The following is a 13,172-nucleotide window of genomic DNA, read 5'->3' on the forward strand; positions in this document are numbered from 1 at the left end:
ATTACAGTTTGAACACTGCTGTGAAACTGAGCTGTATTTGGAAATGTATCTGAGGCTAAATCAGTATCTGCAATATGTGTTTTCATGTGTAACTTCATCTCTGTCTTGTATGCTCCCCCTGCGTCTCTCTCCCCCTCATTCCTCTCAGTATTAACAGGCTGGATTTTGCCTGAATACCAAGGACATGCGCGCTGAACAGGGGGAGGAGGTGGAACACATTCTGCTTCTGATGTTTTGTGTTGACTACATGATCACTCAATTATGGTGCGGAACTCTCATTTTCTTATCGCCTGTTCTAGTGGAGAAGGAGGAAAGTGAGGGGGGGGTTATTTTTTTTTTCTCCATTTAAGCTCTATTCACGTCAGTAATTTGATACTTTATTTCACTGTTTTGGGGGATCTAGTTTCTAACAGACCTAGAGTGTTAGTATTAGGTTTTTCTAATAATTGATCGTCACCGCCGCCACCCTGAAGTTCATTGTTATTATCTTAGCCGCCGGAATGGTGGCCTTCATCGGAGCGGTTATCTGCATCATCGCGGCTGTCCACACCGGATCCTCCAAGGCGGCTGCGGCACAACGGCAACCAGCAACCGACAACCATTCACTGTATCCGGACGCCGCAGCGCAGACCCCCGCTGCAGGGGGCTCCGTGGCCCGGGCTGGGTCTCTGGGCGCTCTCCATGGTTCTGAAACACCCGATTCAGAAGCGCCTACCTTCAACATAGGGCTCAGCGGGCTGGACGGGGTCACCGGTCTCACCGGACATGACCCGACGGTCAGTCGGCTCATCTGCACCCCAATACCCGCCGGGGAATGCAACCCGAAAAACTTTCAGCAACAAGCGGATGAGCCGACGCTGTACGCGGGAGAAGATTGGGGCTATCTCCGCACCACCGCGGAGGAGCTCCGACAGACCGTTCTGCAGCAAAAGGACCAAATACTAACAGACCAGCGGACCATCAGAGACCTGACGGGGAAACTGTCCGATTGTGAGAAGGGGCTGGACGGCAGGAGCAATGGCGCGGACAGACGCGGAAGCGCCGCTGGGCTGCGGGGGGGCAAAGGCGCGGCGGAGGAGTCGCACCTGGAGCGGATCATGGTGCGGGACAGCCCGGCGTCCACGCACGACAGCGTCCACTTACTCACCGTTCGGGCTGTGGATGAACTGGAGCAGGCTATCGCTCAGCTCAAAGACCGTATAGAGAAACTGGAGGTAGGTAGAGTGTGAAGAAAATCACTAACCACCCCTCCACATATATCATCCTCTGCATCCAACTAAAACAATACTTGACACGGGTGTAATTAATCCCAAGGAGCAGTGATAGTCCCACGTGGTAGGCGCTGAAGACAGAAAAAAGGATGCTCTTATTATATGAAATGGTGTTTCATTGTTCTGCTTTGAACACTATTTATAATGAACTCCTCCAACTCTGGCCACATTTAGCTGTATTGAGTGATTATCAGAGCTGACATCCATGGATATATTTGTCTCTTCTTTACTCCAAAGCCCCTTTTGTGGTTTCTGGGTATGAGTGTTTTTTGAAAGGAGGGGGTTTTCAATTTTAGATTAGAATAAGTGATTTATTCAAAAGGCTTTGTGTGTGATATATATTGGAAATGTAGGTCTCTCCATACTTGCATTGCCTAATCACGTATTAATATTGTCAATGTTAATCACTGGTAACACTTATTTTTTATCATAGCATGCAAATGTCTTAACAATACACAACCTGATTGCTTTGAAAAGGTTGATAATTCTATCATGCTGAGAAAACAGACTGAAATGTCAAATTAAAAGACAGATGAAGAGTGGGACAAGGACAGGAGGAGGGAAGAGGGAGGGGGTGAGTGGTGGAGGAGAGAATGTAGCAGAGTAACATGAAACACGCTCTCAGTTGACCAGAATCAGATGATGTATAACCTAATTTTTGGCGAAAGGAATACCATACATAATTTATGAGGTGCCTATATTTGCTGAAAGCATGGACTGAATGTGCTTCTCTGCAGGGTATGACTCCTCTCTCACTGGTATGTAGGACATGCTTCTGTGGGTCATTCCTTTTGTGCAATATTTTTCTGATTTGCCTCTCAGATAAAAGCCTGAATGGCGCACACATTCATTTCCAAGTGTTGCACTTTTCAGGAATCAGTGGATTCCTTTATTCCTGTGAATAAACAGAATTAGATGTGAAAGATTTCACAGGTCTCACTGTGATGCTAAAACCACACAGTATTCAATATGTTTTTCTCATCCTCACACTGTTTCGTTCACCATCTGTTATATTTCTACAGTATGTACAGGAGCTAGAAGGCCTAGTTTATGTTGTGTTGTTTACATCAGATCTTATGCTGGTGAATACACAAGAACAGCATTCAGACCAGTCAGGTTAAATTCCTGAACCTCTCCAGCTTTCTTCTGATGTCTGCTGACATTGTTTTGCTGAGTATGCATCATGACTACTCTCTACTCACTCTAAGCCCACATATTATTTTTAAACCAGAGAAAAAGAATCTGTCATGACTCCTCATCATTGTGCCAGGACAGGAACTTCACATACTATCTGTGGCCTGTATTTTCATAATATAAGCGAAATCCGGACAGACAGAATTATGCCAGTTATATACTCTCTCTCTAATATGCTACAGTGCGATGATCCACCACACTATGCTTGCATTTGAAATTTGAGTCAAAGAGCAATATGTCAGGCAATGTGGGTTATTGTCTATTTGTATAATTCTCAGACTGATCAAATGAACGCTGACCTTGTTTCCATGCAACTGTTTTAAATTAGCATGAATAGGCATAAACTGCAGCAGCACAGTATGGGCTCTGAAATTTAGAGCACTTATCCTGCAATAATCTTCAAGATGATTTGGAAGAACATTTTGTACAAACATTCATGGCCCTCAGATTTTGAATTCTGACGCTTCCTCTTGTGCCACCATGAGTTTGACAATTGTGGTTTTCAGTTCAAATTTTTCAAGTACCGAATGGATTGCCGTGTGCCAGGCAGCACCAGTCAGTCCGCGAGAGGATACCATGTCAGTGTCCCGCTCTGACTCTCTTATAGGTGTGAAAAGTAGACACATGTATGACCAGGTTCGAAGAAGAAGGTCATGTGACAGAGGTCATGTGATGAAGTACAAATCGTGATAAAGTCCACATAGGAAGGAGGTTGGATGGAACAAACAGAAGACAAACAGACAGAGTGCTTGAGTCTGCAAGAAAGCAAACAAATGTGTTTAGAATATAATTTAAGTGAGTTACTGACATAACATAACATATTACATTAGATTTGACTTTATTAATCCCACAGTGGGGACATTTTGTAATTTATTTTATTTACGTAATGTGCGCTAAGTAAACTACTTGACGTATGTAACTATACCTAAACTTACTTATGTCAACCCAAACCATGATCTTTTCCTGACCCTGACTATGTAGTTTTGGGTGGCCAAACCTTAGCCACCTTACTTTTCACGCCTAGACTAGGCCGAATGTGAAACTGACACAATATCCTGTAGACTGACGGGCGTATTACACACATTTTGGCTAGATATAAGGTTGCCTCAGGATAAACAGTAAACATTTTGATATTTCCTTGACTTTTCATCTAGCGCCACCATCATGTTCCAATTTTATTTCTTTAAACTTTGGTTTATGACTAAAAACCTGGAAAGGTAATGAAATTCCCATAATCCTCAAATGTTGACTGTGTTTAGTGTTAATTTGCTGATATTAGCATTTAGCTCAAAGTGCCATTGTGCAATATCCTCACAGAGGCTATCATGGTACAGCCATTATAGCTGATTGTTATCAGATGACACACTTGAGTTTGTGCCATGTTAGTGTGAACTATGTAGTTTCTAAAGACTTATAATGCCTGCCCCACACTTATACCACACAATATTAATTTCACAGTCATTCATGTATTTGTGTTTTAGAGGGTATTACAATTTTGATAGTTTTCTTTTTAGAAATGTTGGAGACCTGCACGTGAACAGCTGCCCTGAAGCCTAACCTCAGGCTCTATAACAGAACTGTCAGAAATATAGATCACCTATAGCATAAACACGTTTTGAACAGGCCCTTATATATTTTATTTATTTGTTTGCATACAAAATATAGCTATTGTAAAACACATGGTTACTAAGCGACTCACAAAGTACAACAACTCTCTTCATGTTTCTTTGAAGAGAAAGTGATCTGTCATTCTTGGGAAGAAAATCAATTCTCTCTCAGAACCTTCAAATATACAGGAAAGCTATATAAAGTGATCTTTTTAAAAACATGGCTTGCATTAAACACAATTGTTTTTATTTTTTTTATGAACTTATTCTTTTCCCCTCAGTATCTTTGTATAATATGGATGGCACACACTGTGTGGCTCTTATGCATTGAACAAAGCATGTATATACTGTATATTTCAGTGTTCTATGTGGTCTCTATATATTTCAACTTCTGTGAAACAAAATGCTCGGTGAATATACTAGGTTTTAGGAAACTTGCAGAGTTTGTATTTCTCACTTTTCTTCCCTTGTGGTTTGAATGTTTTTTTCAGGGAACCATTATTCAGCGGAGTCCAGCAATTTGTTGCTGACTGAAATAGTTCATTCTCTTGGCAGCCTTTCAAATTTTCTATTATTTGGTGTGTTATACTTAATTAAAAAAGTATTCTCTCTGAAACCAGTGTTCTAGAGTGCACACCCTGCTGTAATCATGCCTCAAGACTTAAAACTCAGAATCAGTGCTAGGTAATATTATAAAATCATGTTTGTGCTCTGAGAGATGTAAAGCTGTCAGATTAATTTCAAAGGAAGAAAACTACAAGTTTAGAGGGATGGTTGGTCATTCAGAAATGGTCTTGATTTGTTTTGTTGCCAAGATTTGAGAAGATCTGCCTCCCTCATATCTATATGTGCAGTATTAAACTGGCTGCCACTTAGCTTAGCTAAACTTCTGTTCTTCTACAGAGTGTGTGAGGCTATATTTGGCCTGGTGCTTAGCAACCTCACAATGACTGTAATAGTATAGAAATAGTCCCACATGCAACTTCACCTAAAAAATATTGTTTTTATGTTTCCAAAAAATGCTGAATTATTCCTTTTAGGCAAAACCACATTATTACCCACAGCATAGTTAAACGTTATTAAATCAACCCCCTGATTTATCCCCAGGCGTAATGTAATGTTTCAGGGAAATACATTTTTAATTGGATGGAAGAACATTGCTTTACAAGTGACACACACTAAGAACCACCGGTATATCTAGTATGATGATATGTTTTCAAGACCAATGCTGCCTCTAACAAAGATGCTCTTAGTTGACAAAGAATTGTTTGTTTAAGCTAGTCAATGAGCTGCTTTTGACATCTGATATCAATATAATTATTCAATTATATCTTTTTTTGGGTCATTTGAAAATTGTGAAAGCTCTGGGGCTGACCAAGAATGTAAAAAGAAGCATCGTTGACACTGTGCTACAGTACAGTCATACAAAACCATAATAATGAGATGTTAAAACCTAACTCCTTAATGTGTGGCAACAACTAGCAAGGAGACATAACATTTTGTTAATCGATTTCAATACAGTTATCTTTATCTAATAGCATCCGTGTCAAGCTAATAACAGATTATTGACTGCCCGGGCACGAGAGGTTCTGCTCTCCATGCTGAGTGTGTGTGTGTGTGTGTGTGTGTGTGTGTGTGTGTGTGTGTGTGTGTGTGTGTGTGTGTGTGTGTGTGTGTGTGTGTGTGTGTGTGTGTGTGTGTGTGTGTATTTAAGAAAGAGTGAGTGGAAGAGAAGAAGGAAGGTGCACGCAATTCAGAAAGCCTAATGCCTATTGCATGCAATGTGTTACGTTTCCAGACCCACAGCTCCTGAGTGTGGTCGTGTCTTTGCTGTAGCCAGTCCGGACCGACTCTGCAGTTGGAGGAGAGACAGAGATGTTGCATTAGATTTCTTTTCAGGGAAAGGAACAGAACATGCACAGCATTTGGATTACTGTTATGCTGAAATTTGGGCTTTTCTGGACACTTGATGGCTGATTATAGTAACTTAACGGCCGCTGTCAGCGATGTTATTTCTCACATCTGAGTCACTCACTTCCTACAAGGGCCCACTGGACACACATCACCCCCAGGTTACCCACAAATCCACCTTGGAAAAACTCAGCAATTAACAAATGTTCCTGAAAGTTATTCATGACGTCTCTCACAAAGGAAAGTTTGATGTTTCTTTTCCTCCCTGTGACTAAATGAGTAATGGAAAGGTGCTTCACTAAGACCTTTTGCTGAGTCGACCATTTGGGGGCAGCTTAACTAAATACGATATATTACCTAAACTGCTAAACACCACAGTGAGAGAGGTGAGAGCCTTACACCATGTAACCCACACTCTAAAACAGTTTCCGTCCATTGTCTCCCTCCTCTGCAGTCAGACATTGGCCCATTTCCTCACAACCAGACGGACATCAACATCTCTGGAGTGCCAGAGGAAGGCGGGATGTCAGGCGGCCCAGAAAGGTTGGCTGCTCTTGGGCACAGAGCTGGTGCTGACAGGCCCTGGAGGATGGAAGACTTGGAGGGGGAGCTGGAGAGGAAGGTGGAGCTGCTGGAGAAAGAGAGAAAAGCCCTGAGGCTGGAAACACAGAGACACAGACAGGATATCGACAGGGGCATCAATAAACTCCACCACAGACTCTCAGGGCTGGAGGAAGGTGAAGTGTTGAGACAAAGTATGCAGAGTGTGTGTGTTCAGGTGCAGGTACATTTGAATGTGTATACTCATTATAATCTTCTATCTCTTTTTGCTCACTGCGTACTTACACTGGTAAACAGCATCCTCTGTGATCCATTCCAAATTCTGTGCTGTCAGAATGAGCTGTAACCATCAGGCAGACGATACAGAGTTCAGAGTTCACACTGAATCAGTATAAAGACTCCTTTGTGTGTAATCCAGTCGGAATTTTATTTGTCTGTTCATTCGTTCAATCATCCATCCGTCCGTCCACCCATAAAATAAATGTCAAATAACAACAGAGATGACGAGTGACAGTGATTGACCACTTGTATAACAAGTTAAGTCACTAATGAAGAAAAATAATCTGGCATAAAAATGACCCCAGCGGTTTCAATTTCATTTAGTCTTCATCATAAAAATGTTTATAGTTTATGATGAATATATCATGTTTAACTTATGTAAAAGAAAAAGAAAAAAAGATCAGAAACACTATGAAATGCCTGCTCTGCTTAAAAAGAAAGAAATATATTTTTTGATGTGAAGAAAATGCAGATATAAAAGCAGGGAAACAATGTGATCTTCTTAGTCAGATAATTGTAGATTACATAATAGATTTGTCTTTGCAGCTACGACTTTCTCACTATTTTCCATATTCATGCTTTCTTTCTCCTTTCCAAGGTATGTCGGGGCATTCCTTCCCAGAGGGATACAGACTCTCCTTCCCAACACGGACAAACTACATGTACGCCGTCGTGAAACACTCCATCCCAAAGCTGCGGGCCTTCACCGCCTGCATGTGGCTGCGGCCCGCAGAGGGAGGCATCGGGACACCTCTGTCTTATGCTGTACCTGAGCAGCCGAACGAAGTGGTGCTCCTGCAAGGCCTGCACACCCCCACTGAGCTGCTCATCAATGATAAGGTACAGTATGAGTCTAGAGATGCATGGCTGTCTTTGAAAAGCAGTGTCGAAGCACAGAGCATCTACAGTACAGTAGAAGCAACTGAACTGGCCTCTGCTGCTTTGGTGCAACAGATTTTTTTTCAAGGAATATTTATTTCTGGGATTTTGCATCATATTTCAAATCATGTGATTATATTCTTAAAATACATTTTTAATGAAACACAAATCTCCTAGACTGTCGGGAAATTCCATCATCCAAGCATTTATTTTGAAGAACTTTATTTCAAATTCTATTGAAGATGTCAAAAATCACATATGCAATGGAAATATGTGTTTTCATGCATATATATATTATATATATCTATATATCTATATATATATCTTCAGATTGGTAACTGTTTATAACATTCCTGTAAGGCCCAGTGATTGGATCCAAGAGCCTGTAACTCTAACTCTGTAGAGAGGACTTGACAAAAAACAGCGTATCTCTCTTTTTTGTGTTAGATTATAATCACCCTGGAAACATCTGTAAAGAGTTTTCGCTACTGCTTTTTTTTCGCCGTCTTTTTAAATTTTCACTATTTGTAGCAGTATTGTAGCCTCGATTCGAATTTCTAATGTCCATTAGGGAGGAAAAAGTGCTCTGCATTAGCATACAAATAAGAAGAACACGTCAAATGAAACGGCCAATTTAGCAGACAAGCTAAACAGTCTCATTCATGTGTTTAAATGACAAACTACAGCACCACCTTGACAGCATTGCAGGCTGGTGTAGTGCAGTGTGGTGGCTGTAGGTATAATTCAATGAAGTCATTATGGTAATAGATGCCTGGAGGAAAAGTTGTGTGTCCTTGGAGGTAGCAGAATGTCTTTGGAACTGGGGAAACGCTGTTTAACAGGCAACATTGGACCCCAGAGACTTATAGAGAGAGAAAAGATGTCAAAGAGATGTCAAATGTATGGCCATGGAGCGGCATCTCTATATGCAAATTAAATCTGCAGACATCTGCTTCATCTGAACTGCCCTTTTGCACCCATCTTCCTAGGTGGCACAGTTGCCTCTGAACCTCTCCAGAGGCAGCTGGCAGCACATCTGTGTGAGCTGGACCCAGAAGGGAGGAGCGTGGCAGGCCTACCAGGGGGGAAAGCTGAGGGGCGAGGGCCATGGGCTGGCCGCCGGACATCACATCAGACCCGGAGGAATGGTCGTACTGGGGCAGGAGCAGGTGAATAACAGAAGTGTTTGAAAGACTGAATGATTGGATGGAGAGGAAGGTAAGGCAGGCAGTTTATTCTAAAATAAAATGTATTTATTGAGCCCTTCAGACGACTGCTGAGAACAGCACTGCAATCCAAAAAAGTAGTTTAACCACTGCAGCTGATCGTCTTTGCACTTTCTGGCTTCTCCATGAGTTGCAAGTAAAAGAAGACAATAAAAGCATGAATGACTTTGAGAGCTTTGCAGAAAGAGGACAAGATAAATCTACAAATTCAATTTCCTGCTAGCCGAAGCGTTGCATTGGTGGGCTAAGTTGTGATGTTGTGAATCAGGTGTGTGTGTATAATAGGTTGATAGCCTAGGGGACCATTATAAGAACCCCTCCCATATGGGTGTTTTGCTTTGTTGCCTTGTATTCAAACCAGTCCCCTTTTATATCATCTTCCCGAAAGCGAGTCCAAAGTCTTGCCTAGGCTGAGCTTGAGTGCATAGAAAAGTAAATGTGTTTTTATGTTTTTTGAAACTTCCAACAATCTAACAGCAGTCTGTTTTCTCTCCAGGATTCCCTGGGTGGAGGTTTTGACTCATCCCAGGCCTTTGTTGGAGAGCTGTCGCAGGTGGGTCTGTGGGACCGGGTTCTGTCATCTAGCCAGGTGGCCAGCTTGGCTCGCTGTGGCAAAGTAAACCAGGGCAGTGTGGCCCCCTGGACCGAGAACGGAGTGGAAGTTTACGGAGGAGCAACCAAAGACCCAGGGGAGCCTTGTAGTAAACATAGCAGGAGCTCCCAGTGATTGACGGGAGAGGCGTCTGAGGGAAGAGTCCATCTGCCCAGTATTACTGCTGATACAGGATGTCCTAACCTCTGTCCAAAACTCTATGTGGCATGGGATGATCAGTGTGTAAACATGGAAAAACTAATAGTACATATGTATATGACATCAACGGTGGTTTTGCAGTTACTTTAACATACTTCGAACAACCTAACAGATGCTATGGAGGTCCAGTGGAAAATAGAGCACACAATGAGATTCCTCATGAATACACCCGTATTATGGGAATAAAACCCTTTTTTTTTTAAAAAGTTATATATACTTTAAAAGTATAAGAACATTAGTTTTATTTTTAGATTCAGGCCACACGAAATGAAAATGTCATTGATTATTGCTCCTTCTGCTTACCAGAACTGGAATGATTAGCTAGCTACCAGGCAGTTATTTAACCCTTTTAAGAAATAATTTAGCATCTTAGAAAACAAAATTTCTTTCATTTCTTGCTGAAAGTTATGACCAGAGGAGAACCTTCCATTCAGATACAGTAAATAGGAACGTACCACCAGCATCCGGCTAACTCAGCTTCTGTTTCTTGGCCCAGGAAAGAAATCAGAGGTGGAAACCATGAACCACTTTGCTGATCTGAATCCCTTTGCTCAGTTCAGTTTCCAAGGTTCATGCTGTTACACCAGTCGGTGAACGTACGGTATGGTTACTGAACTTCACCTCAGTAACTATGTGACTGATTGTCTTCAGTTCAATAGCACTTTCAGTCTGTTACAAGCTGTCACGTTGAGTTCAGGACAAAATCAGCCTGTACAAGCACAGTGCATAAAATCAATAACTCAGCAGCTTATTTTTTTCGACTGAGTTAAGATGATTTCTGTGGATTTGCCGTCTTTATACTACGTTTTTAAGGAGGAAAGAACTTTCTGTAAAGCACAGCTGAGCTAACAACGCCATTCTCAGTCTCAGAGGGAAGCTCCACTGCTACAGACTAGATGCATTCAGTTCACTTATAAACAAAGATTCCTTCATTCACCTCTATAAAACGCTTCCTCAAGTCTCTGCTGGTTTTCTGGCATTGTCCTGGAAATATTTTTGGTCCCCCTGTAATACTTTGTACAAATTACACAAATAGAAGATTTGCCGGGTTAATTAGTGAGCTTCAGAGGTTTGTTGCCTTCGTCAGGTCATCTGTTTCCCCTTGTTTCCAGTGTTAATGCTAAGCTAAGTTAGCCAGCTGCTGGTGGTAGCATCATATATGTGCATGTATATATGAGAGGGGTGTTAATCTCCTCATGTAACTCTGGACAAGAAATGTAATTTACAAAAGGGTGAAATCTTCCTTTAAAATGTTCAGATTAGTCAAAATTGGGCAGAAATGACGATCTTGTTTATTTTGTTGAGACATCTCACAAACAAATTCAACGAGTTGTTCTCAGCGTCAGAGAGCTGACCTCCGCTACGAGGGCCACAAGTTGTGTCAAGCCAGCTGAAATCCCTCCATGTGTGCAGCTCGGTGGGAGTGGAGGTAATTAAGGGCTGTGACAGCTTTAGAGTTTGGAGTCACGGTAAGGTGATGAAAAACGGTAGCGAGAGTGGTGGGAATATTAAATAGTAGATGGCAGCAAGGAGGAGATGATGAAAGAGGAAGGAAAGAGGTGGGAGATAGAGAGATCAGGAACTTGTTAGGACTGATGCCACATTGTTTTTACCTCTGCATGATGTGTTCATACTTTTAATGTCTTGCCACTGCAGTGTGTTGCTTACAAGTTTCACAAAAGAGGACAGTGCCTCCAACGTTCATGCCGAGGTGGCTGTCTTTGTGATTGTCTATCAACTTTTAAGGGCCTCTGTTAATCACCTGAAATTCCTGAATTTCTGAACAAATCAAAAGTGAGAAGAATAGTCCTTTTTCCAAAGAAATCACCACCACCAACGGAATGTACGTTTTTTGTTTTTTTTAAAGATGCATTTACACATTTTTTTGACAAGCTTTTTGCCCCATTTGTCATTTATTCTTTACGTAATAGAATAATTTTGTTACTGGGATTTATAGCTTGTTTGGTTTCATGGTTTGTTTTTCTGTGAAGCACTTTGTAAAGTAAGTTTAGAAAAGTGCCGTATATATAAAAATTATCGTTATTGTTTTATTATCATTTAGAAATCAACATCAAATTAAAAATAAACTTATGTCAGATGACAACTTTTGGCTTAATCTTACACACTTTTCATAATGCACTTGTATTAATTTGAACATTCTTCAATGTCAACTGTTTCCTCTTTAAAAATTTTATACATGCAGCCGCTCAGTAATGTGACAAATTAACAACCTGCAACCTCTAGCTCTTTCAACCTTAATACATTCCATGCATGAGTCGTTTGTTTGTAACATGCCTTGGTGCGTTTCTGAAGTCATTATTCTTAGCTGTTGTATGAGACATGATGTTCAATACAAATTATTAATTTCCAAATGTCTGAGACACTGGCTCTCCCTCGCATGAAAACAATCCTTAGTGGAAAGTGCCTGTCGGGGTGTTTGTAACCATCTAATTTATTATCCTGATGGAAAATTGTCACTGCAAGATATTTTGAACTAATTCAGCATCTGTGATTCTGTCAATTCCCCGGTCCTTTTTATTTTTAAGATTTAAGAGGTTTGATATCACTTTACTTGAAACTTCTGCGCAGTGTCGCCAAACTGATGTTAAATCAGGACAAAATCATCTTGTAATGCCTGATGCTGTCTGTAATGATGCCTCTCGGTCTTCAGCGTTGATATTATATGTCATGCTCGGTGTCTGTTCAGCTCATGACAGAGCTATTTTTGGGGCTTTTTGATAGCAGTGTGGCAATATTATGTTTACTGGAACAGAAAACTACTGAAAATCTTTTTATTTTTTTTATTTTCACTGTATACATTGGTATCTGTCTATTTTCATGTTGTTGATTGTATAAATACTGTATGTCTATCTCTTGTATGGTGTTGTATTGTTCTGCATACGTGCCATGTACAAACCACAAATCTCTTATTAAAGTCCTGATTTTCAGATGCAAAGGATGTGATCCTTTTCTTTCTAATACCATTAAGAAAAAAGTAAATGAAGTCCATGAGAGTTTTCTTCAAGCTCCTCTTTTATCCAAGCACAAAAAAAAACTATGAACTGAAGGGCAGAAGCAACAGAACCTGCTGTGAGAGCAAACTCTCCTTCAGTATGAGTGCTCACTCATCAGACTCAACACGAGAAATTACTTTTTCAATTAATATGAAAAAAAATTCTCTTCTGATGCCCTTTGCTCATTCTTCTTTTTAAGAAATTAGAGACTGGAGAGAAAAAAAAGCCTGGAGCCTTCTCCCCTGGGTGCTGCAAGTCTATCAATGAGTCATGAGAAAATTGAGGATTAGGGGGACCCAGTGAGTCATTTGTTGGCAGGCTGTATTTCTGTAACATATGGTTTAGTGGCATAAAATATTAAAGACCTCACATTCAGCTAAAATCCTAAATGGATAACAAACTATATAAATACTATGAGA

The 13,172-nt window shown here is 40.9% G+C and overlaps 1 protein-coding gene across 2 annotated transcripts; it reads left to right on the forward strand.

Annotated features, from left to right (window-relative positions):
* Window positions 1-175: 175 nt before the first annotated feature.
* On the forward strand, window positions 176-12,695 carry nptxra (neuronal pentraxin receptor a). 2 transcript variants are annotated; one of them, XM_069149653.1, is made up of 5 exons: window positions 176-1,214; window positions 6,438-6,738; window positions 7,422-7,663; window positions 8,692-8,871; window positions 9,425-12,695. In XM_069149653.1, exons 1-5 carry the CDS (start codon window positions 501-503, stop codon window positions 9,653-9,655), a joined length of 1,668 nt encoding a protein of 555 aa, XP_069005754.1. In that variant the 5' UTR covers window positions 176-500; the 3' UTR covers window positions 9,656-12,695. The 2 variants fall into 2 exon arrangements, with proteins under 2 accessions (XP_069005754.1, XP_069005755.1); XM_069149654.1 differs by having other exon boundaries at window positions 178-1,214; window positions 6,438-6,720.
* The last annotated feature ends 477 nt before the right edge of the window (window positions 12,696-13,172 follow it).

Source organism: Embiotoca jacksoni, unplaced genomic scaffold (assembly GCF_022577435.1).
Source record: "Embiotoca jacksoni isolate LCO1_2020_lvr unplaced genomic scaffold, fEmbJac1.0.p SCAF_15, whole genome shotgun sequence".
Lineage (NCBI taxonomy): Eukaryota > Metazoa > Chordata > Actinopteri > Embiotocidae > Embiotoca > Embiotoca jacksoni.

Coding starts and splice junctions, on each gene's coding strand:
- nptxra (XM_069149653.1), top strand. CDS start 501: ATGGTGGCCTTCATCGGAGCGGTTATCTGCATCATCGCGGCTGTCCAC. Junction 1,215..6,437: donor ACCGTATAGAGAAACTGGAG/GTAGGTAGAGTG, acceptor CCTCCTCTGCAG/TCAGACATTGGCCCATTTCC. Junction 6,739..7,421: donor AGGTGAAGTGTTGAGACAAA/GTATGCAGAGTG, acceptor CTCCTTTCCAAG/GTATGTCGGGGCATTCCTTC.